This window comes from Coccidioides posadasii, chromosome 3 (assembly GCF_018416015.2).
Source record: "Coccidioides posadasii str. Silveira chromosome 3, complete sequence".
In the NCBI taxonomy this organism is placed as follows: Eukaryota; Fungi; Ascomycota; class Eurotiomycetes; order Onygenales; family Onygenaceae; genus Coccidioides; species Coccidioides posadasii.
Genome location: NC_089409.1, coordinates 3,359,780 through 3,377,856, shown reverse-complemented (window position 1 = coordinate 3,377,856; position 18,077 = coordinate 3,359,780). Strand labels below are relative to the sequence as shown.

Genomic DNA, 18,077 nt, shown 5'->3' with positions numbered 1-18,077 from the left:
CTGCTTGTTTTGGCTGTTTCCCCGCTCAGCCATTGGCTGAATTACGGGCATGGCGGGTAACCCGATTACCGCATGGTAACTTTTGCGCAACTATTGAGTTTCCCCCCTTTATTTTCCCCAGAGGAACCAAGCGGACAGGTTGTGTGCCTGAGGGTCGCTCGGTGCTCACCACCACCGGCCGGAGGAGCCTAGCGACTTTTGCCCACAAACACAGTAATCAATCAACAATACGTCTCGCGTACATTAAGTTATTGGTCCCGGCTGGCATTCAGCATGTCGATACATAGGACGATATCCCACGTCCGCCTGCTCCCTGCAGCTGGTGGACGCGCTTCTGCAGCTCACGGAACAACCTTTTCCGGGAAGCTCACGGCCGGCGCTAAGCCATATCCGACCAAGCGTCCAATATGACCCCGTCATGTGACCACACCGGCGCAGCATTGTGGATTACATAAGCCAACCTTCCGCTGCGTCTGATCTGATATCATCGCCAACCATCCATGCATCACGACCGCCAGCTTGAACGTCTGAAGGCCGTCAGGGTGGTTGCTTTAAACAAATAAGTTGGGAAGCAGGAAAGCGGTGAAGTTGAGCCTCACGGGCGGCAGATCTGTATATGTACCGTTATATATCCTTTTTTTTTCCTTCTATGGACATCTCTGATCCATCTATTTAATCCGGCTTTCTGCGCTCTATATCGAGCCCGATGCTTCATGGTATCATGATAAGGCCCTTGTTCTGAATGGAATTATGGACACAAGACAAGTAATAGATACCTCTACGGGGCCCGGCTCTCTCTCGGTAGCTTTCAACAGTGACAGCAGCTGCTTTTCGGTTGGCCTTGACTCGGGATTTTGTGGTGAGACTTCGATTCCCGAGTTCTTATCCGGACGAACCCTTGACTGACCATTGTTTTATGCGCAGTCTTTAATTCCGATCCATGTGAGCTAAAGGTGTCAAGAGGTAAGCAAGTGTGCACTGGGAATTTCAATATATACCCAAATTCTACAACTGCTAACACTCCGTCAGACTTCAATGCCGGAATCGGGGTTGTGGAGATGCTTGGCCAGTCCAACTACCTAGCCCTCGTCGGAGGTGGGCGCAGGCCTAAGTTCCCTCAGAACAAGGTGTGCAACCTGACCTGCCCGTCCATCCACCATGAGTACTCTTCCGAATGGCTCACCGTCTTCTAGTTGATCATCTGGGACGACGCGAAGCAAAAGGCGGCCATTACGCTGGAGTTTCGCACTTCTGTCCTGCGAGTCCGCCTTACCAGATCGCGTGTTGTTGTTGCTTTACACAATAGCGTCCATGTTTTTGCATTTTCCGTTCCGCCACAGAAACTCTCCGTTTTTGAAACGGTAGATAACCCCCTGGGACTACTATGCTTAGGCCAGCAACTTCTCGCTTTCCCTGGTCGATCGCCTGGCCAAGTCCAAGTGGTAGAACTCGAGACTGGAAATGTTAGCATTATTCCGGCGCACAGCTCTCCGCTGAGGGCGCTAACTTTAAGCTCTGATGGAGCTTTACTGGCCACTGCGAGCGAAACAGTATGGCTCTCCTCTCCTAGTCCTTGTTACTCGTTTGGGGCCGTTGCGCTAACAATCAATACAATCAGGGAACACTCATCCGTGTATTTGCAACAAGCAACTGTGCCAAGATAGCAGAATTACGGAGAGGATTGGAGCATGCGGACATATTTTCATTGGGCATATCGCCATCTAACACACTACTTGCTGTTACATCAGACAAATCTACCCTGCATGTTTTTGATCTACCGCACGCTCGTAATCCTTCCCCAAACAGTCAGCCACCACAAGTCACAGGGGAAGAGGCATTATACAATAAATGGGGATTCCTAGGAAAGATACCCCTACTTCCGCGACTGTTCTCTGACGTATATTCATTCGCCAGTGCCCCTTTTGAAATTGGCGACGAGACCCCTCCGGGCACGGGATATATTCCGCAGCTGGGTTCTTCCTTTAGCCGACCGCCCAAAGGGGTTATTGGCTGGACTAGTGACGATACAATCTTGTTAATAGGCGCGGGTAAAGATGGAAGATGGGAGAGATTTATAATTCAGGATGGTCAGGATGGGAAGCGCGTTTGCACCAGAACTGGATGGAAGCGGTATTTAGGAAGTTGAAGCCGCTATTTCCACCCTGCAGCTGGGATTTTCTTTCCGATAATTCTCAACTGCACCAGATGCTAGCATGTAACGAACGGGATTTTCCACTCGACCCCGTTTTCAATATACGACCACCCGGGAGACACTTGGGTGGAATGAAGGAAATTGTCTGCCAACGTGACCATCGATTGCGCGGAGGGAATATTGCAGAGCGGGAACAACGGTCCCGGTGGCCTCATTCCACCGTAGGGTCCGATACCGGCGGAAGCATAGGTCTTTCGAAGAGGACGCAAGCCTTTTGCATTCGCGCAAGAATTCTTTGTCTGTTTTTGTTCATCATTCCCGACCTTGCGATAGGGTGTTTTATCAATGTTTTGCCTTAATCAGCTGTAGTATAATCAGGATTTGAGATTGAACTTTTCACGGGCTGTAATCTCTTCTTCGATGTCTCCGCCCCCTTGAGGGAGATCGCGATCGCGATCGCGATCTTCTACGGTGTGCATGACGTCTTTCACGCGAACGGGAACGTTCTTCGCTATGTCTCCGTCGGTGATGACGGCGATGCCGGTGTCGATCCCGTCGCTCGGCGCTATCGTTTCGTCGCCTGCTTGATTTCGATTTTGCCAGCGCTGCTGCAACCTCTTCTTTCTTTTCCTGTATTAAATATTCTTTCATTGGATCCTCATCATCATGCTCCTCAATAAGCCGTGCCAGTTCCACTTCTTCCTTCAGTAACGGCCGTTTCCTTCTCTCACCGTCACTCTTGCTCTCCGATCGGCGCCTTCTAGACGTCCTATAACCATGATGATCACGATCATGGTCCCGTCCACCCCGTTGTCTCTCCAGCTCTTCCTTATCTAATGCTGCAATATTATCTTCCAAGCCCTCCTCTTCTTTTCGTTTGTACCTCATGTGGTCAACCCTCAGCAATCTTCCCATCACAGTCGCACCACAAAGATTGTCCACGGCTAGATCGGTACTTCTCTGATCCTCATACTTTAAAAATGCAAATCCCTTGCTTTTCCCCGTATCCTTGTCGCGAACTAGATTGAGGTGCACCGGTTCACCGAATTGGGAGAATATGGTTAGAATGTCACCTTCGCTAAGATCATATGGTAAACCGCCGATGTAGATATAAGCCGTGTCACGATAGTCGGCGTGCCAGGAAGCTTCTGGGGAGCTGGAGAAGAAGATACTGGGTTAGACTCAAAGGGAAGATTAGACCGAAAAGGGGGTTTTGTTCTCACACTGCGGTTTCTAATTCCCGTTTGTTGAGAGCCTGAATCTGTCGGATGGAGTTCATTTTGACGCTTCGATAGACAGCAACTGAGACGGAATGGCGATTCCGGGAAAAGAATTCTTTCAGGAAAGAAGTGGGGAAACTATCTTAGAGCTCAGTCTTGATATTGTGGTGAATTGTAGACTGAGTTCCGTGGTAAAAATGAAGCGATTGTTGCGTTGCTCATCGTAGAGTCAAGCCGGAAATCATTTCAGTTATTTGCAAACTGGTTACGGAAAAACCACAACGCGTGACATCAAGGGTCAGGGTCTCCGCAATGCCCTCCCAGCTCAACACTCTTTAGCTGCCGAGTACTTCTTACTCTCCGCAGCAATTTAGTCTCATAACTAGGCGCGGAGGAATATCTACTTTCATTACGCCACCCACCCTTCGTTCATTCTTCTCCGCTCTAAAGCGGACAGTGCTACGTCGTCGTTTTACTTTCTCCCAAGGCACCACAGTCGCGATAACCGCAAATACTTATCCGTGCTGGTGCATAGAACCGTATACCTCCTCTTCTGTGCCCGACGATCTTGATATGCTGTCGCTAAAATGATCGGAGTCGGACAACGAGCCTCGACTGTGAGCCAGAGCTCCGAAACCAAAAATGGCCCCGGCAGCAGACCGACTAGCAAAGACGGGAAGAAGAACCTGTGGTCCTCGATGTTAGATGGAGTTGCGAGTGGGAAAAGGTTACCGGAAAAGACTCTCCTAGTGCTAGGTATGTATCCTTTGTACTGTAGCTGCTGTTGAGCTTGCATTCATCCTGAAGAAAGGGGGCGGACTGACATCTTGACCAACGGTCATTTTATGGAATAGGAGGTACCCCAGAAAGCCAACGGGAGTTTTTAGATACTCTATCATCTGATCCGTCTGATCCAAGGCTGCCGTCGGAGAAAAAGAAAGGAAAAGCTCCCCCCATTGCGAACCAATTCGCGCTTGGATACACATATCGGGATGTCCTCGATGCCGACCAAGAAGGTAGGCCCTCACAGTATTGGCGCATCCGATAATGGCTTTTAAGGAACTCTGTTAACAGTAGCGTTTTTGTAGATATCCTCTCCCGAGTATCGATCTATCTCCTCTCCGAACCCTCTCCAGCTTTTGCGCCGCTTCTAAAACCGCTCCTAAACCCGAAGTCTGTCCGGGAGACCTTGATTGTGATCCTTCTAGATTGGGAGTCACCATGGCTGTGGGTACGGCAATTAAGAGAGTGGATTCGTTTGCTAAGATCGGTGTTGTTCTCTCTTGATGATGATATCAAATTGGTCATGGAAGAAATCATGATGGAGTGGAAAGGACAGAGGAGAGGCACGGACTCCACATACCCAGCAGGTTCCAGTGCTCCAGTGTCGATACCTTTGGGACCGGGTGAATGGGATGAAGGGCTGGGAATCCCAATGTGTGTTGTCTGTCAGGGAGTAAGTTTTCCTTTACGATTCCTCTTTGTGTGGTGAGCTAATCAAGGGATAGGCCGAGAAAATTGAAAAGCTAGAAAAGGATCATGGTTGGCGGGAAGAGGAGTTCGATTTTATCCTGCAGTTTATGCGTACAATTCTTCTTAAGCGTACGTTCGCTGCCGTTCTCCAATGTTGACCGTCGCCTTTGCTAATCTGGATGTTAGACGGATCGTCTCTGATATACACTACACCTTTCCTCGCCAACTCGCTGCAAAGCTTGATACACTCGTCGCTTGGGATCCATTCGCTTCTTAAGAGACAGTCGTTTAAACATAACGTCATTGATAGGGACAAGATTCTAGTTCCATCCAACTGGGATTCATGGGGTAAGATTCGCATAATTAGAGAAGGTTTTGACATGGAGGGCGTAGGAACTGCATGGTCTATTGAAATCCAAGAATCTGCGGGCTCAGGGGACGAACCTGCTGAGAGAGAGCCAAACCCGGAGGACGGCACGAGTGCGGTGGCTATATACGAGCAAACAATCCAAGACCCCAAACGGGACACCGCCATCTCGAGGACGAATCAATCTGATGATCACAAAATGGAAGTCGACACGGTCGATTCCCAAACATTTTTAGGGGAACAGCTTGAGGTACTCGAACAATTGAAAGCTGAAGATGAGAAACAGGAGCGCCAGGTGCGAAAAGAAGGAACGCTTAGGGAGAGCCCTGTGATTGATGAGACTGGACGAGTCAATGAGCACATTGGACCAGTACAGTTTAACATGGGTGGTATTCAAGTCGATGCCGATGACATGCTGAGGAGACTAAAGGTAGGCCTTATCTATTTCCTCTATGGAGACTGTTGGCTTTCGTTCGCTAACAGCCTCGTTATAGGAACGGGAAGCCAGCCGAGCGTCGAACCGCAGGGAGACTCAGTCCGGGGGGGAATCACCGCTCGCAGGATCCGTTGGCTCATCACCCGTGGCTTCAACCGGGGAACCAAAGATGCAAAATCAGGCTTTGGCCAGCTTTTTCGCAGGCCTGGTTAAAAAGCCGGGCGGTAGCCCTCGATCAAACCAGACATGATACTTGATGTCGAGATAAAGGCAATTCACAATGGTTGGAGTGTTTCCTCCTTCGTTTATTGGCGGGACATGTTGTTTGTTGCAGCTCCTTTAGTCTTTGCTTTTTTAACCCGGCATCCATATCCAGCTTTCATTCCTCGCTTGATTTGGTGGACTGCCCTCCTGATATCGGCTTGGTAGATACAGTGAGTCTTCTATACCCCGTTTTCTATGGTTTTCTCTCAAGCTATAAGCTATAATTATATCAGTGCACTTTTGTAAGCCGAATGCGATTTTGCATATGTCTACATCCAGCGAGCCGCTGCTATATTTTGTAACCTATTGTGCGGAGGACATAAACTACAGCAGAGTAAGGAGATAAAAATTGAACAGGTGTCATGTACTCAATTTCTGGGATTTCTTGAGCAGTAAATACTGGTATTATTAATATATACAATTAGAATTGTGAACCGGGGAAATTTATGCCCGCGAAGGGAGAAATCGCGATATGATTATCGACCGGATGTTTACGGGTTGATATTGACGACCGGGACCGTAGTGTCGCTCAGCTTGACAGCATTAGGATTACTCTCCCCAATGCCGGAGTATTTGTTGACCCATCCGAGGACCTGCTGGTGCCAGACGAGGGAGTTCTCTCTTCCAAGGACCCTATGAAGCGGAGTATGTTAGAAAACCTGCGATGCCGGGGAAAGGATGCTGGGGAATATACCAGTGGTTCTCATCCGGGAAGTTGAGTAAGCGGCTGGGAACGCCACGCTCCTGAAGGATGTTGAAAAGACTGACGCCGTCAGAGACAGAGAGACGGAAGTCGAGATCGTTGTGGATAACGAGTTGGGGAGTAGCGAAGCGAAGAATGTTCTCTGGAGCAGAGGGGTCGAAGCGCTCAAAGTTGTCACGGGCATCCCAGAAGGTGCCGTTGAACTATGAAATATGTTAGGAACTAGGGTAAAGATCAGAGAAATGAAGGCCATACGTCGTGCTCCATAAACCAAAGCTCCTCAGTGGCGATCTTAGCAGGAGCAACAAAGGTTCCGTCATGGGAGACCAAGGCCTTGAATTTTCTTCCAAAGTCATTGCCTTGGATCCAGTTGATCATGAATCCGCCGAAGCTGGCGCCTGCAGCAACGCCGTTTTCGGTATCAATGTAGGGAATGGAGCTTTCAATGTGCTCCCAACATTTAATGAGATCCTTGTAAGGAGCGTTTCCTGTAGGCTCACCGTTAGTATGTCTCTATGCTAAAGACTAGACGCCAACTCACCCCAGTCGTTTTGAATGGCATCAGTAAAGGCCTGACCCCAGCCAGTGCTGCCAGTTGGGTTTGGAGCAACGGCAACGTATCCTTGATCAGCCCAGACCTTGGGGTTCCATCGGTAGCTCCAAGAGTCACCCCAGGCGCCCTGAGGACCTCCGTGGATAAGGAACGCCAAAGGATACTTCTTGTTGGGATCAAAGTTCTCAGGCTTGACAATCCAGGCTTGGACCTGCGATGGTGTTTATCAGCAAGCATTACAGGTATAATGTGGAAGAGGGCAAGTTTACCTCTTGTCTGAATCCCTGGAAGTAGAATTCGTCGACGTCCTCGGGGCCGAGTCCCTTCAATTCGGGATCGTGTTCATTTGCATAGAACACCTTCCGTGGAGCACCACGTGGGCCAGTCGTGTAATATAGAGTATTGGACCAGAGAGAGGTACCAGTGACAAGCACGCGGTCAGAGCGTCCAAGGAAGCTGTAAGAACTGACAGAGCCGACGTTGCGCATGGCTCGTGGCCTGGTGCGTCTTCCTGCAGTGGCAGAGACAGAGAAAAGTTTCACGGTGCCGCGGTCCTCAGCGGTAAAGTACAAAGTTCTGCCATTTCGAGTCCATTGGATAGAGTCGGGAGATCTATCCCAGTCCTCCGCAACAGCCCTAATGCTTGGGGATGAGCCAAGAGTAGCAACGTAAATAATATTGCGGTCAGATTCGTAGTTTTCGCCATGCATCTGCACATAAGCGATCTTCTTACTATCGGGAGAGAACTTTGGAGAGGTGGAAGCACCACGAACACCCTCGGGGGTCGCTGGGCCATCTCGTGCGTTGATTGGAGTGAATTCAGCAGATCCATCATGGGGACCAACGAAGATGTAGCTAGTGGTTAAGTTGGCCTTGGGCAATTCGGGGGCCTTGCTCATAAAAGCAACACTTTGGCCGTCTGGAGAGATATCATAGTGATTAGATCCGCCGAATGGTGGGTAGGGAGATTCGGCGTTTCTGATGGGGGCGACAAGGTTGTTGAGATTTCCGTTAAGGCTGTACTGGTTGTCTCCTTTGCTTAGCGTGCCGGAGAAAACAGCGTTGAATTGAGTTGTCAACCAGGTATCCCAGTGGCGGACATAAATGCTGTCGTAGATACGAGCAGTAGAGAGAGGTTTCTCCGCCGTCTCGGGGTTGTAGAGAGTACCGTCAGGGGTAGACTGGCCGTAGGTGACGAACTTAACGTCGCCGCTCCTTGTAAGAACGGCCTTCAGACCGCTGAGTGGGCCAGGGAAAGCAGCAGCTTTGTAGCTATAAAGTGTGTTAGTATACTGTTGCAATCCCTCAGCTTCTTTCTGTGTCTCTTACGCCTTGGAGAAGTCCTTGATATCAGAAACCCAGATTTCACAACCTCCGGGTGTTTCGGAACTGGTGCTGTTGATATAGAGGATTTCTGTGCCTCTACCAAGCCAGACAATCTCTGAAACGTTCTCATCATCGGTGAGCGTGGTGATCTTGCTACTCTCCAAGTCGATGACGTCCCATTCATTCTTCGTGGTCTCGTGTTTCTCAAAGGAGTATTGAGACACATGGAAAAATGCGACTTTCTATTCAGATTTGTCAATCAAATACAGATTACACCCAATATCACGGCCAAAATGGCAAAACTTACTCCTGACGGGTCTGGAATGGCCTCGCCTCTTCGTGGAGAAGAAATAAATTGCCTACAAAGGACCGTGTCTCGTCAGTATTCGATGATCTGGAAGCCGACTTGATTCCTATCATAGCCAGAAATTGCTTACTCTGGGGTCATAGACAGAGCTGGCGATGCCAGCGCGGCGGCCGCGAGCAGCCATTTAGCCATCGCCATTGCTGCGAGTGACGAAGACGTGGGCCCAAACAGATAACTTGCTGTTCCAAGATCTCAATGACCCATAGACAACCCTGGACCCTGTGAGGACTTGTCTATCCATCTCCCCAATGCTGGGAGCATGGGGAGGTTTAAATACATCTCGAACAGACCTCAGCTAGACAACCAGCAGCCCTTGTCGGCCCAACAATGGACTCAAGGTACCCGGGATAGTGGATTCCCGACACTGTCCGGAAGCCTCCCCTCATTTCGTTTGTCACGCTAAGCCGTCGAGTGATAAAGTTCTACGGAGTACCTCTCCGGGAGCCTCTCTGTCGTTACTCCGTACAAACGAGGTATCCTGGACCCTTGTCAACCTCCCTCAAATGGGAAAGCTTTGGGAGCGGATCGCGCTGGTTGATCAAGTGAAGCGGGTCCCGTTTCTCTTCCGCGAGAAAGAGAATCCCCATCCTTTCAGGCATCATACATACATTATATATTAGTTACGTCCTGCACTTTCGATCAACTCGACAGAGCAAATCATGGTCTGAGTGTAGTACGGGACCAGCCGTCGAGAGCCGGTTTTCGACCAGATACGGATTGCGGATCGGATAAGCTTCGGAGGTGACATTGGAGGCATGGGCCATTCAACTCGACCCGTGGACCTGATCGATTGCTATTTTATTGAGAAGGGTATCGGATAACCATAGCGTATCAACTCAAGTCGAGGTTACAATGCCAAGTCCAAAAAGCAAAGTGCGAGTTGTTTAACAAACAGCGCCATCGGGTCTCTCGCAGAAACGTCGTTGATGACCTCCGCAATCAAAATGAGCAAGGAACATGGTGCCAAGGGAAGCCAGAAGTCGGATATTTCGAGAACAATCTGGAGAAGATCAGCACACCAGCTGACGGCATTGGCTGATTTCCCGCTGCTTTCCCTTCGACGGCCTGAAAAAGGCTGGAGAGAAACAAGGATACCCCTTGACCGTCCAGCCATTTAGGTTCGGCTAAGTAAATTAAAAGTCGCCACGATCACCAACTAACCCGTGTCTTATTCAAGAGAAGGTGCCTCTCCACTTGACTTGAGTCCTTGACTGCTCAAAACGCCGAGATAAGTTAAAGCAGCACTCCATTGGAAGAATTGCTCAAAATACTGGAGGGCAGCAGAGCTCGTCGTCTAGACAACTGAGGCCGGGGATGTTTCAATCCTTAAGAGAATTTTCCGATATGCATCATGGATCAGTTATCAGGTCGTACTACTCCATGCGGACAGGCAGACGTCGTTCAGCGGGGAACCGTGCCGCTCAGCGGGATGGTCGGCTCCATGTCCTGCGAACCCCCTTCTCCGTACCCCGTACAAGCGTGCCAATCGTATTCAGGCCTTTCGGTGCCATTGACTACACCTCGGCGACCAAATGCAATTAAGCCTCTCCGATTTCATCTCCCTTTTTGGGAGGCGGAGAAATTCGGTCATTGCATGGGGATGACTGGCTCATTATTATATCCACCCTGTTAACATTCTGGAACTTCGCAAAATATACACCTATTAAGGCGGAGGGTTCCTCGGTGTTACGAGTGATCATGTGGCCTGGCAGGGCCTGTAACCACAGTTCCAGAGCATTGGTGGATTGCTTATGGACTATATTGCTGTTGTTAAGCGAAGGAAAATCATGAAGAAAGCTATTCGAGCACTTTTGTCATCAATTCCTTGTTATGGAGGACCTTGATGGCGCTCTGCCGTTACAACGATCTGAAGCCCTGCATTCATTCTAAGCTGGGTCCAAGGGCCACCAAACTGAAGCCGAACCCGGCCTCACCGGTCTCACTTTTCTTCCCAATGAGTGTGCGCACTCCCAGATTTAGGGCATTCTCGCTCAAACAATCCTCGTCAGGCGCCAGGGCACCGCGATCAACAGGGCCTTTCATCGAACCATTCAACTCCCACAAGTGACCATCATCGCCTTTAGCAAAACTAATGAAGTGGAATTCACAACTATCACTGGGAATCGGAGCCCGCGTGTCTCCCATCTGCGCGGCCGAACGATGCGCATTTTCCAGTACCGGGGAATCATAGAGCAATCTCGCACGATCAACGGGAGACAGTGGCACGGCTGCTTTGAGCAGCCTGTCCAAGCCCGACTCCGGCTGAACATAGTGGCGCGCAGGGCCATTACTGATACAGTGTAACAAGGCCATCAAGCCACAGGCATTTCCGATTGTCTGCTTGAACCAAAGGACTGGCTCGTCTGGGCCAAATCCTTCATAATCATTCCTTGATACTTCTTCCTCGTCTCGAGCTCGATGGTAGACGTCTCCATGGCAGATGAAGATCAACCCATACGCAGGGCGAGGAATAAAGGAGAGCAACTCCGGGTCATCAATGCTGTAGACATCGTAGAATCCCAGCTTTGGAGAGACGCCCAGATGGTGTATCAAATGGGACATCACCTCTGGATTGTTTTCTGGAATGATTCCACAAGATCAGCACGCGATGGAGGTCGCGACTTGAGGGGATGAGAAGCTACCTAGCGGCACAAATGTCTTCTTCCCATTGATATACTCGACATCTGGCCGTTCAGCAACAGCCATCATTTAAATATATACAGAGCGACGATTATTCTGGGTTCTGGAGTGGATTCAAAACCGAAGTTATGCAATCTCGAGACTTGTGAGAGGGGATACAGCAACAGACGGCTTCTTGTCTTGATTTTCTCGTCGCTGGACTGGCAGGCAACCGCCGCACTTGCGCGGCCAGAAACACATGACCGCATGGCAACGTCCCTCCATCTCAACGCCCAAACGCTCTGCTCTCGCGCAGATCACCACTCCTCTCCAGAATCCGCTTGATCGCAACAACTGCTGTCTTTTACTTTATTACTCCTTTAGTTGCTGCGGACTAGTCTTTGGAAGCTGGCTGTCGGGAGCGTTGGGAAGACCCATCTGTTTCTCGCGCCGCGACTCGAACCCCATGCTTGGGCTTGGTCGAGAGCCACAATCCGGATGTAACTCAACCCAGAGCAAAAACATCTCGTTGGATAATTTCCGTCCTCGGCTCTTCCAGCCCGGTTCTACCACCCCGGCTAGTGACGGCATGGGCTGCTCCCCATGGGCCCATTTCACATACTAGTTGACCAAGGCTAGGAAATTTCTGGAAGGAGTGCGAAGGATCTTATTCACATGAAGCCAACATCTCTTGGACAAATAATCCCAATAAGAGCGCGAGTACGACTATTTTAGCTCGTATGACCGTGACGAGCAGCTCTCGCTTTGCTTCAGGATCAGCGAGCTGGGGAGAAGGGCTTGCATCTGACACGGCAGGGCTCAAGATCCTTCCTTTCAATCAGATATCTCATGCATGCTGCCCACCTATCCTGGTCTTGCAACAAGGAAGCGACAGGTCTACAATGTACATATCCGCGAAAACCTTGTTTTTTTTGGTCCAGAGAACTGTCAGTGATTGAACGGATCGACCAGCGTACCATTGCCTTGGAAAGAGTATTTCGGAGTCATCAAGATGGAGTATCCAATCACTCCCATCATCTTTATCAACTGCGAACTGTTTCCAGCAAGCTTTAATGATCCCGGCGTCATGTCCGAGACTGGATCAGACACCGGCCAGCAAAGCCAATGTGCTAATCAGCTATGCATGTTGCAGTTCCTTGTCTTGAAGAAATCCCGGTCCCTAAATGATCCTTGGCCCTGCGCATGAAAACATGCCCAAGCGTCTGAGCCTGCTCCAAATAAACTTCATTCTTGCCGTTGTTGCGGCAATCTTCGTGGGTGAATATGACCAAAATCTTAACAGAGGCGAGTCCATATCCCTGAACAACTTATACGGGGAGAAGGATCCTATTTTAAGGGACTGGGGAAGCATTTCATTGATGTCATTGGATTGACCCCTGGGAATTGGCGAGAGCTCCCATTGTCGTTGGTCTCCAATTCTTCAAGCTCTGAGCATTTTTCTTCGCCAAAAAAAAAAAAAAAAAAAAAAAAAAAAAAAATATCTAGTCTCGTATTACTATGCACTGTGTGTCATGCTAGGCAACATCCATGGATAGGATCTTGCAATGCCCTGGATTCTTCTTTTCCTTACACAAGCCACGGTTGAATCTTGTCCCTTTCTGACGAATTAAACTTTGAATGGTGATGACTCTTTTGTCTTCGCGTGTGATGCTTCGTGTGGAAGACCCTGCAAGTTCCCAAAGGGCCAGTGCTCGGAGTTCGAAAACTCCGTCCATTGTGAGATTTGGGCAGCACTTAGTTGGGCATTGCCATACCATCCTCCGGCGTTATCGACTCCGGGAATATTCACCTCTCCGATGAAAGCCGGCTTAACAGGACCTTTAAATCTAGGGTTAAGTAGTTCCTCTTTAGTCTGAAGGTCGGCTAGAAAGTGTGCACCAATACACCAAGATGGAGACGTGATCCTTATTTGTCGACTGCTTTGGGTATTTATTATCTGAGCACGATCATTCTGATTTGGGATGCTGCTTGGTGTTGAGCTCCATAGTCCAAATATTGACGGGGATAACAGCCTTTTTGGATAATCCCGGGTACTTTGCCATTCCAGTCCACTTTTTGTGTCCAAGTTTGAATTGGGCCGAAGCAGAGAGAACAGCTCATCCTTTATAGCCTGGCTTGTAGACATGTAGATAATTTTCTGGATGAGGAATTTGCTCTGTTGTTGCTCTCTGTGCAGAATACATATGTAGATATTCCAGAATTCTGAGGAGCCATTTGCTGGAAACATGTTGGAAATCAAATTTACTACAAAGAACCAGCCAGCCTAGAAAATGCAACAAAGTGAATACACAAGGTGAGATAAATGTGAGTATCAAGTTGGTTTCCAGGACTTATGGAACTGCTAGCTTCATTACATTCCCACGTCTCCATCTAAGTGAATATGCTCGATATTGGAAGGAAAAATTTCTCAAGCAGCTGTTCTCTGATGAAGAGAATGCGAACAATATTATCAAGTTGTACTTAGTGCCAAAAGTATGGCTCTCCAAGTGAAAGTGTGCATAGAAGGGACAGCTTGTTAACTGCAACTTGTGTTCCAAGGATGAAATATTTGGCAGTGGAAAAGAATTGCAGATGATATCAGTGTTAAGCTTGAAATCCTTCTGATGATGGATTTGATGACCTCTATTCCATGATGTTGTTCCATTTGAGCTTAGATGCACTCTTTGAGGGTCAACAATCTTCCTGTCCTCAATATATAATTGGCTGTTGAATCAAGAAAGCCTCAGAGAGTGATTTAATAGGTAAGGATGATACTAGGAGAGAGGTGATGGATTTAGAGGCACGGTGGGGGTTTGCATTGAGAGCTGGAAGATTCACAGGGATTTCCTTGGAATGGCTTTATATGTCAACTATAAGTGCAACTATAACCCTAGTACAAATGCTGAAGCCACTCAGCAATCATAATCTCATTATAGATGAAGATATAAGGCTAATAATAGCACCAGTAGAGGCACATAAGACAACAATTTGAAGGCTTTGTTTGGCGGGATCAGCCCTACATTTTATAGTGAAGCGGGCTTGAAACTTTACGGCTGTTCGAGGCGTGCTTGTACCTGGCGATAACCAAGGCTCTACTTGAAAGAATCCGCAGAGGCCATCACTGTAATTCCGACCCTCCTCCTCGTGCAGAGACATCCCACGCCATGCTATTAGGAACAACCGCATATTCAAGCGCCGGCGAAGATGCTTCCCACCATCTGCGCTCCCAGCCGGCAAAGTCCACCGGCTGTTGGCTCTAATAAGTGGTTGTAGTTAGAGTTTGGCAGAAACATTTCCATATGGCCTCGGCAAAAAATCGATTTTAACAGCATCATCATCACGCAGCAACATCCGAAACTCCCCCACAACAGTCGAGCAACGCATGATACTGAAGACATAGGGCCACTTTCGTACTATTTCGCCCTGCCTGCCTTGTTTACTTGGACTGGTGAGCATCAAACGAGAAATCATCCAGAAAGAAGAAAAATAAATTCGTCTCCGACTGGGATATTAACGACAAAAGCCGACAACAATGCAAGAATTTCTCCAAACCAGCCTTCCGTCCCCGCCATTCTACATAGCCGATGGGATCTCCAATCTCCGCGACGTAGGAGGATACGCCATATCGTCAACAGCCTCCGTAAGACGCAACTTTATTTACCGCTCTGCGCACCTCTCGCGAGCCACGCCGGAAGGCGCAAAAGTGCTTGCCCAACAACTCGGGATTTCCAAGATCTTTGATTTTCGTTCCGTTCCAGAGACAATAAAAAACCCGTCCTGTGACATTCCCGGCGCAGAGAGGTTGCATGTCCCTGTTTTCACGGACCAGGACGCAAGTCCCGAAAGTCTCGCCTTGAGATATAAGCATTATGCTTCTGAAGAGGGACCCAAAGCGTTCATGCATGCGTACAAGGAGATATTGCAGAGTGGAGCAAACAACGCATTTAAGACTGTTTTTGAACATATCAGAGACCAGCCGAACCAGCCTCTGCTCTTCCACTGTACAGGCGGCAAGGATCGAACGGGTGTATTTGCGGCGTTGGTCCTGCGTGTTGCCGGGGTACGCGATGACGATGTAATTGGCCAAGAGTATGAGCTCACGGAAGTGGGATTGGGCTCGTTAAGAGAAGAGTTCATACAAAATCTGCTCAAGCATCCTGCTCTGCAAGACGACCCGTCTGGCGCCCATCGAATGACTTCGGCAAAAGCTGAAGCGATAAAAGCAACGCTAGCATGGTTAGATGCTACGTATGGCAGTGTTGAGGGATACATGAAAAAGGCCATTGGCTTTGGGGACGATGATATCGCAAAAATCAGGAAAAATCTTCTCCTGGAAGAAAAGGCAACTCTTTAAGGCAAAATAGAGGATGGAGGCCAAGCGAAAGTCCTGAACTCGCCTTCATGAGACAAGCTAGAAACGACATGATTATATGAGAGATATGGGATATGACATACCGGGTAGATATGTTGAATGATGGACTTTTATTGATAATCATTTTACCATTTTTCCCAAACTGCGGCAGGAAGTACAGTTCTCATAATCTTCCAGTGTCCGATGGCGCTTTGCGAATGCCACTTTTGGAGCTGGCCAATTTGGCTTTTGTCCAAGATATCCGGATGGCCACTCCCTGCGTTCTTGAATGTATCTTTTTCGATCTCAAATTTAGGGAACATATACGATTCCCTTGACATGCTGCCCAAATAATCCGATGTGATCGGTTCTCTAAATTCTAGGGCAGATTCTGTCTTTGTGCAAAAGATAACCATATTCGTGAAGTCACCTGCTGGACCGGCAGTTGGCTGGCCTTCGCGGAAGATCCTGCACGACGGAAAGGCAGCCAATATAGTCCGTACTATCAGACCAGCTGAAGGTAACGTTAGATCACCAGCATAGTTCTGTAGTTTGATAAGCAGTTGGTTAGCGTCTCATCCCATCTTATGTCAATGGGCAGGGGAAAGACGAACAATTGCAATAACTCCATCGTCTTGCAGCAAATCAAGCAGTCCGTGCATAAAGTTTAGCGTAAAAAGGTCCGCGGGTTCGACTCCGCCGGTGAAAACATCATGGACGATAAAATCGTAACGAGGGATTGGATCAAGGTTCCTCGTACGTTGCACAAAAGTAACAGCATCCTCAATCACGGTGTTTGCTTTGCTCGGAAACTTGAAATACTCCATCGCGAGCTGGTGCACTGTCGGATCTATTTCGACAACCGTTGTGTTTATGCCATGGGCAACCAGCGCGGCAGGCGTAGTCCCGATTCCAAGTCCACTTCAGACGCATTAGCTGCGGAAACATGTTTCATGAGGTTCAATCAGCTCACATTACAAGAGCATTGGTGCCAGATCCTGCCTTTCGTGCCTCCCCTTTATCCGTCTTGATTAACCTAACCGACTCTAGCATTGTGAAAACAGCGTACACGGGGTCGCTAACCAGCTGCTTCGGCATACCAGGAGGCGGTATCCATTCCCCACCGAGAAGACTGTGGTCGCACCTCATGACTCTAAAATTAAGCTTCTTGTTTTCCAGCACCGATATGTATCCGGTTAATGAATCCTGACGGTGAAGTAAAACGTAATCATCCGCTCGAAGACTGGTATTCAGTCTCACCGTGGCAAGTCCTGAAGGGACATGAATATTGAATCCAGCGTAAAAGATCAAAGATGGAATGGTAAGTAGAAGCCACTTCGATGGTAGGCATATTGAAAAGAGTGTCGCTATAGCGAATTGGAGGCCTGTACGGGTCATTAAAACGCTGGACCCAATATGCCTAGCCAGATAGCTCCCTGTCATCTTCAAGGTGGTCGTGAACAATATGTAGGATCCCAGAAAGGTCCCATGATCAGCTATCAAACGAGGTCCGCGGCTAAGATCCAACTCCCTCAAGAATATCCCCGCCGAAGTAGCAGAAAGCGCCACCAAGGGGTACAGAGTACTTAGCTCCGTGATAACTGGTCCGAATTCAGGCCCTATACGACTGCTTTGTTGAAACAAGAAGTATTGGATGGTCGGGATGACCCAAGCAAGCACTGGCAATAGGCTTGAAGGCCTTCCAAAACAAAGAGCCTTGATTTGATTCATCCCCAGCCAGCCTACAAGGGCGGCAATCATTACTCCTTGACGGTGAAAAGAGCTCGCCGGAACAGACCCGTAGACCGGCGACAATGTCAGTTGAGAAACATATGACGAGCTCGCTGCTAAAGCAACAATGGCTATGGCCGTAGCTGCTGATTTCATTGCGTGCTGAGTATCGACTCGTCGACTTCGGGTGTTTGGCCCCGTCCCTTGAGACTTTTTGTTTCCTGAAGCCTCTCCGCCTCCCCGAAGCGGCTTGGATCCTGCCATGCTATGTATGTATGGGTTTAGATCCAAAACGGGCGTAGATAGTGGGCGGGAATAACGTGAAGCAGCCCGCTGATGGACCTAGGCGAGGGAGTTAAAAAAGGAGACAGACACCAAAGAATAGAACGCTCAATTTTAATAGGATCAAATGTCAAAATCTGTATGCGTTAGAATTTGGACCTCATCTTTGATATTTCGTTGAAGCATGCCGTGGCCACTGAGGTCGTTTCATGTTACACCCTAGAGGTCCACTA

At 48.8% G+C, this 18,077-nt stretch overlaps 7 protein-coding genes across 7 annotated transcripts; 3 read left to right on the top strand and 4 right to left on the bottom strand.

The window, feature by feature from the left end:
• The first annotated feature begins 464 nt into the window (after positions 1-464).
• On the top strand, positions 465-2,277 carry HSV2 (Phosphatidylinositol 3,5-bisphosphate-binding protein). Its single transcript, XM_003069970.2, has 5 exons — positions 465-859; positions 925-963; positions 1,030-1,127; positions 1,194-1,550; positions 1,619-2,277. Exons 1-5 carry the CDS (start codon positions 751-753, stop codon positions 2,144-2,146), a joined length of 1,131 nt encoding a protein of 376 aa, XP_003070016.1. The 5' UTR covers positions 465-750; the 3' UTR covers positions 2,147-2,277.
• D8B26_006016 (uncharacterized protein) lies at positions 2,260-3,465 on the bottom strand. Its single transcript, XM_003069971.2, has 2 exons — positions 3,376-3,465; positions 2,260-3,308 (listed from the first exon to the last, which is right to left on the bottom strand). Exons 1-2 carry the CDS (start codon positions 3,429-3,431, stop codon positions 2,549-2,551), a joined length of 816 nt encoding a protein of 271 aa, XP_003070017.1. The 5' UTR covers positions 3,432-3,465; the 3' UTR covers positions 2,260-2,548.
• A 284-nt stretch (positions 3,466-3,749) lies between these two features.
• D8B26_006015 (uncharacterized protein) lies at positions 3,750-6,137 on the top strand. The gene is made up of 6 exons (XM_003069972.2): positions 3,750-4,128; positions 4,227-4,388; positions 4,461-4,828; positions 4,881-4,974; positions 5,032-5,642; positions 5,707-6,137. The coding sequence occupies exons 1-6, from the start codon at positions 3,960-3,962 to the stop codon at positions 5,896-5,898; spliced, it is 1,596 nt and encodes a 531-aa protein (XP_003070018.2). The 5' UTR covers positions 3,750-3,959; the 3' UTR covers positions 5,899-6,137.
• A 206-nt stretch (positions 6,138-6,343) lies between these two features.
• Positions 6,344-8,999, bottom strand: DPP5 (Putative dipeptidyl-peptidase 5; the record flags this gene model as incomplete). The annotated part of the gene is made up of 8 exons (XM_003069973.2): positions 6,344-6,545; positions 6,607-6,818; positions 6,871-7,103; positions 7,157-7,379; positions 7,438-8,440; positions 8,498-8,736; positions 8,802-8,853; positions 8,932-8,999. The coding sequence occupies 8 exons, from the start codon at positions 8,997-8,999 to the stop codon at positions 6,404-6,406; spliced, it is 2,172 nt and encodes a 723-aa protein (XP_003070019.2). The 3' UTR covers positions 6,344-6,403.
• Positions 9,000-10,601: 1,602 nt separating this feature from the next.
• On the bottom strand, positions 10,602-11,806 carry D8B26_006013 (uncharacterized protein). Its single transcript, XM_003069974.2, has 2 exons — positions 11,504-11,806; positions 10,602-11,440 (listed from the first exon to the last, which is right to left on the bottom strand). The coding sequence occupies exons 1-2, from the start codon at positions 11,568-11,570 to the stop codon at positions 10,743-10,745; spliced, it is 765 nt and encodes a 254-aa protein (XP_003070020.2). The 5' UTR covers positions 11,571-11,806; the 3' UTR covers positions 10,602-10,742.
• A 3,144-nt stretch (positions 11,807-14,950) lies between these two features.
• On the top strand, positions 14,951-15,834 carry D8B26_006012 (uncharacterized protein; the record flags this gene model as incomplete). The annotated part of the gene is made up of 1 exon (XM_003069975.2): positions 14,951-15,834. Exon 1 carries the CDS (start codon positions 15,013-15,015, stop codon positions 15,832-15,834), a length of 822 nt encoding a protein of 273 aa, XP_003070021.1. The 5' UTR covers positions 14,951-15,012.
• D8B26_006011 (uncharacterized protein) lies at positions 14,951-18,002 on the bottom strand. The gene is made up of 3 exons (XM_003069976.2): positions 16,805-18,002; positions 16,446-16,752; positions 14,951-16,376 (listed from the first exon to the last, which is right to left on the bottom strand). The coding sequence occupies exons 1-3, from the start codon at positions 17,824-17,826 to the stop codon at positions 15,978-15,980; spliced, it is 1,728 nt and encodes a 575-aa protein (XP_003070022.2). The 5' UTR covers positions 17,827-18,002; the 3' UTR covers positions 14,951-15,977.
• Between the last annotated feature and the right edge of the window lie 75 nt (positions 18,003-18,077).

Bases quoted from the DNA above. Each gene is read 5' to 3' on its own strand.
- HSV2 (XM_003069970.2), top strand. From the start codon at position 751: ATGGACACAAGACAAGTAATAGATACCTCTACGGGGCCCGGCTCTCTC. The intron at 964-1,029 runs GTAAGCAAGTGT...ACACTCCGTCAG, and splicing joins TGAGCTAAAGGTGTCAAGAG to ACTTCAATGCCGGAATCGGG. The intron at 1,551-1,618 runs GTATGGCTCTCC...CAATACAATCAG, and splicing joins TGGCCACTGCGAGCGAAACA to GGAACACTCATCCGTGTATT.
- D8B26_006011 (XM_003069976.2), bottom strand. From the start codon at position 17,826: ATGGCAGGATCCAAGCCGCTTCGGGGAGGCGGAGAGGCTTCAGGAAAC. The intron at 16,753-16,804 runs GTGAGCTGATTG...ATGCGTCTGAAG, and splicing joins GGCACCAATGCTCTTGTAAT to TGGACTTGGAATCGGGACTA. The intron at 16,377-16,445 runs GTTCGTCTTTCC...ATCAAACTACAG, and splicing joins ACGATGGAGTTATTGCAATT to AACTATGCTGGTGATCTAAC.
- D8B26_006016 (XM_003069971.2), bottom strand. From the start codon at position 3,431: ATGAACTCCATCCGACAGATTCAGGCTCTCAACAAACGGGAATTAGAA. The intron at 3,309-3,375 runs GTGAGAACAAAA...CTTCTTCTCCAG, and splicing joins CGGGAATTAGAAACCGCAGT to CTCCCCAGAAGCTTCCTGGC.
- D8B26_006013 (XM_003069974.2), bottom strand. From the start codon at position 11,570: ATGATGGCTGTTGCTGAACGGCCAGATGTCGAGTATATCAATGGGAAG. The intron at 11,441-11,503 runs GTAGCTTCTCAT...GAATCATTCCAG, and splicing joins GAAGACATTTGTGCCGCTAG to AAAACAATCCAGAGGTGATG.
- D8B26_006015 (XM_003069972.2), top strand. From the start codon at position 3,960: ATGATCGGAGTCGGACAACGAGCCTCGACTGTGAGCCAGAGCTCCGAA. The intron at 4,389-4,460 runs GTAGGCCCTCAC...GCGTTTTTGTAG, and splicing joins CCTCGATGCCGACCAAGAAG to ATATCCTCTCCCGAGTATCG. The intron at 5,643-5,706 runs GTAGGCCTTATC...GCCTCGTTATAG, and splicing joins ACATGCTGAGGAGACTAAAG to GAACGGGAAGCCAGCCGAGC.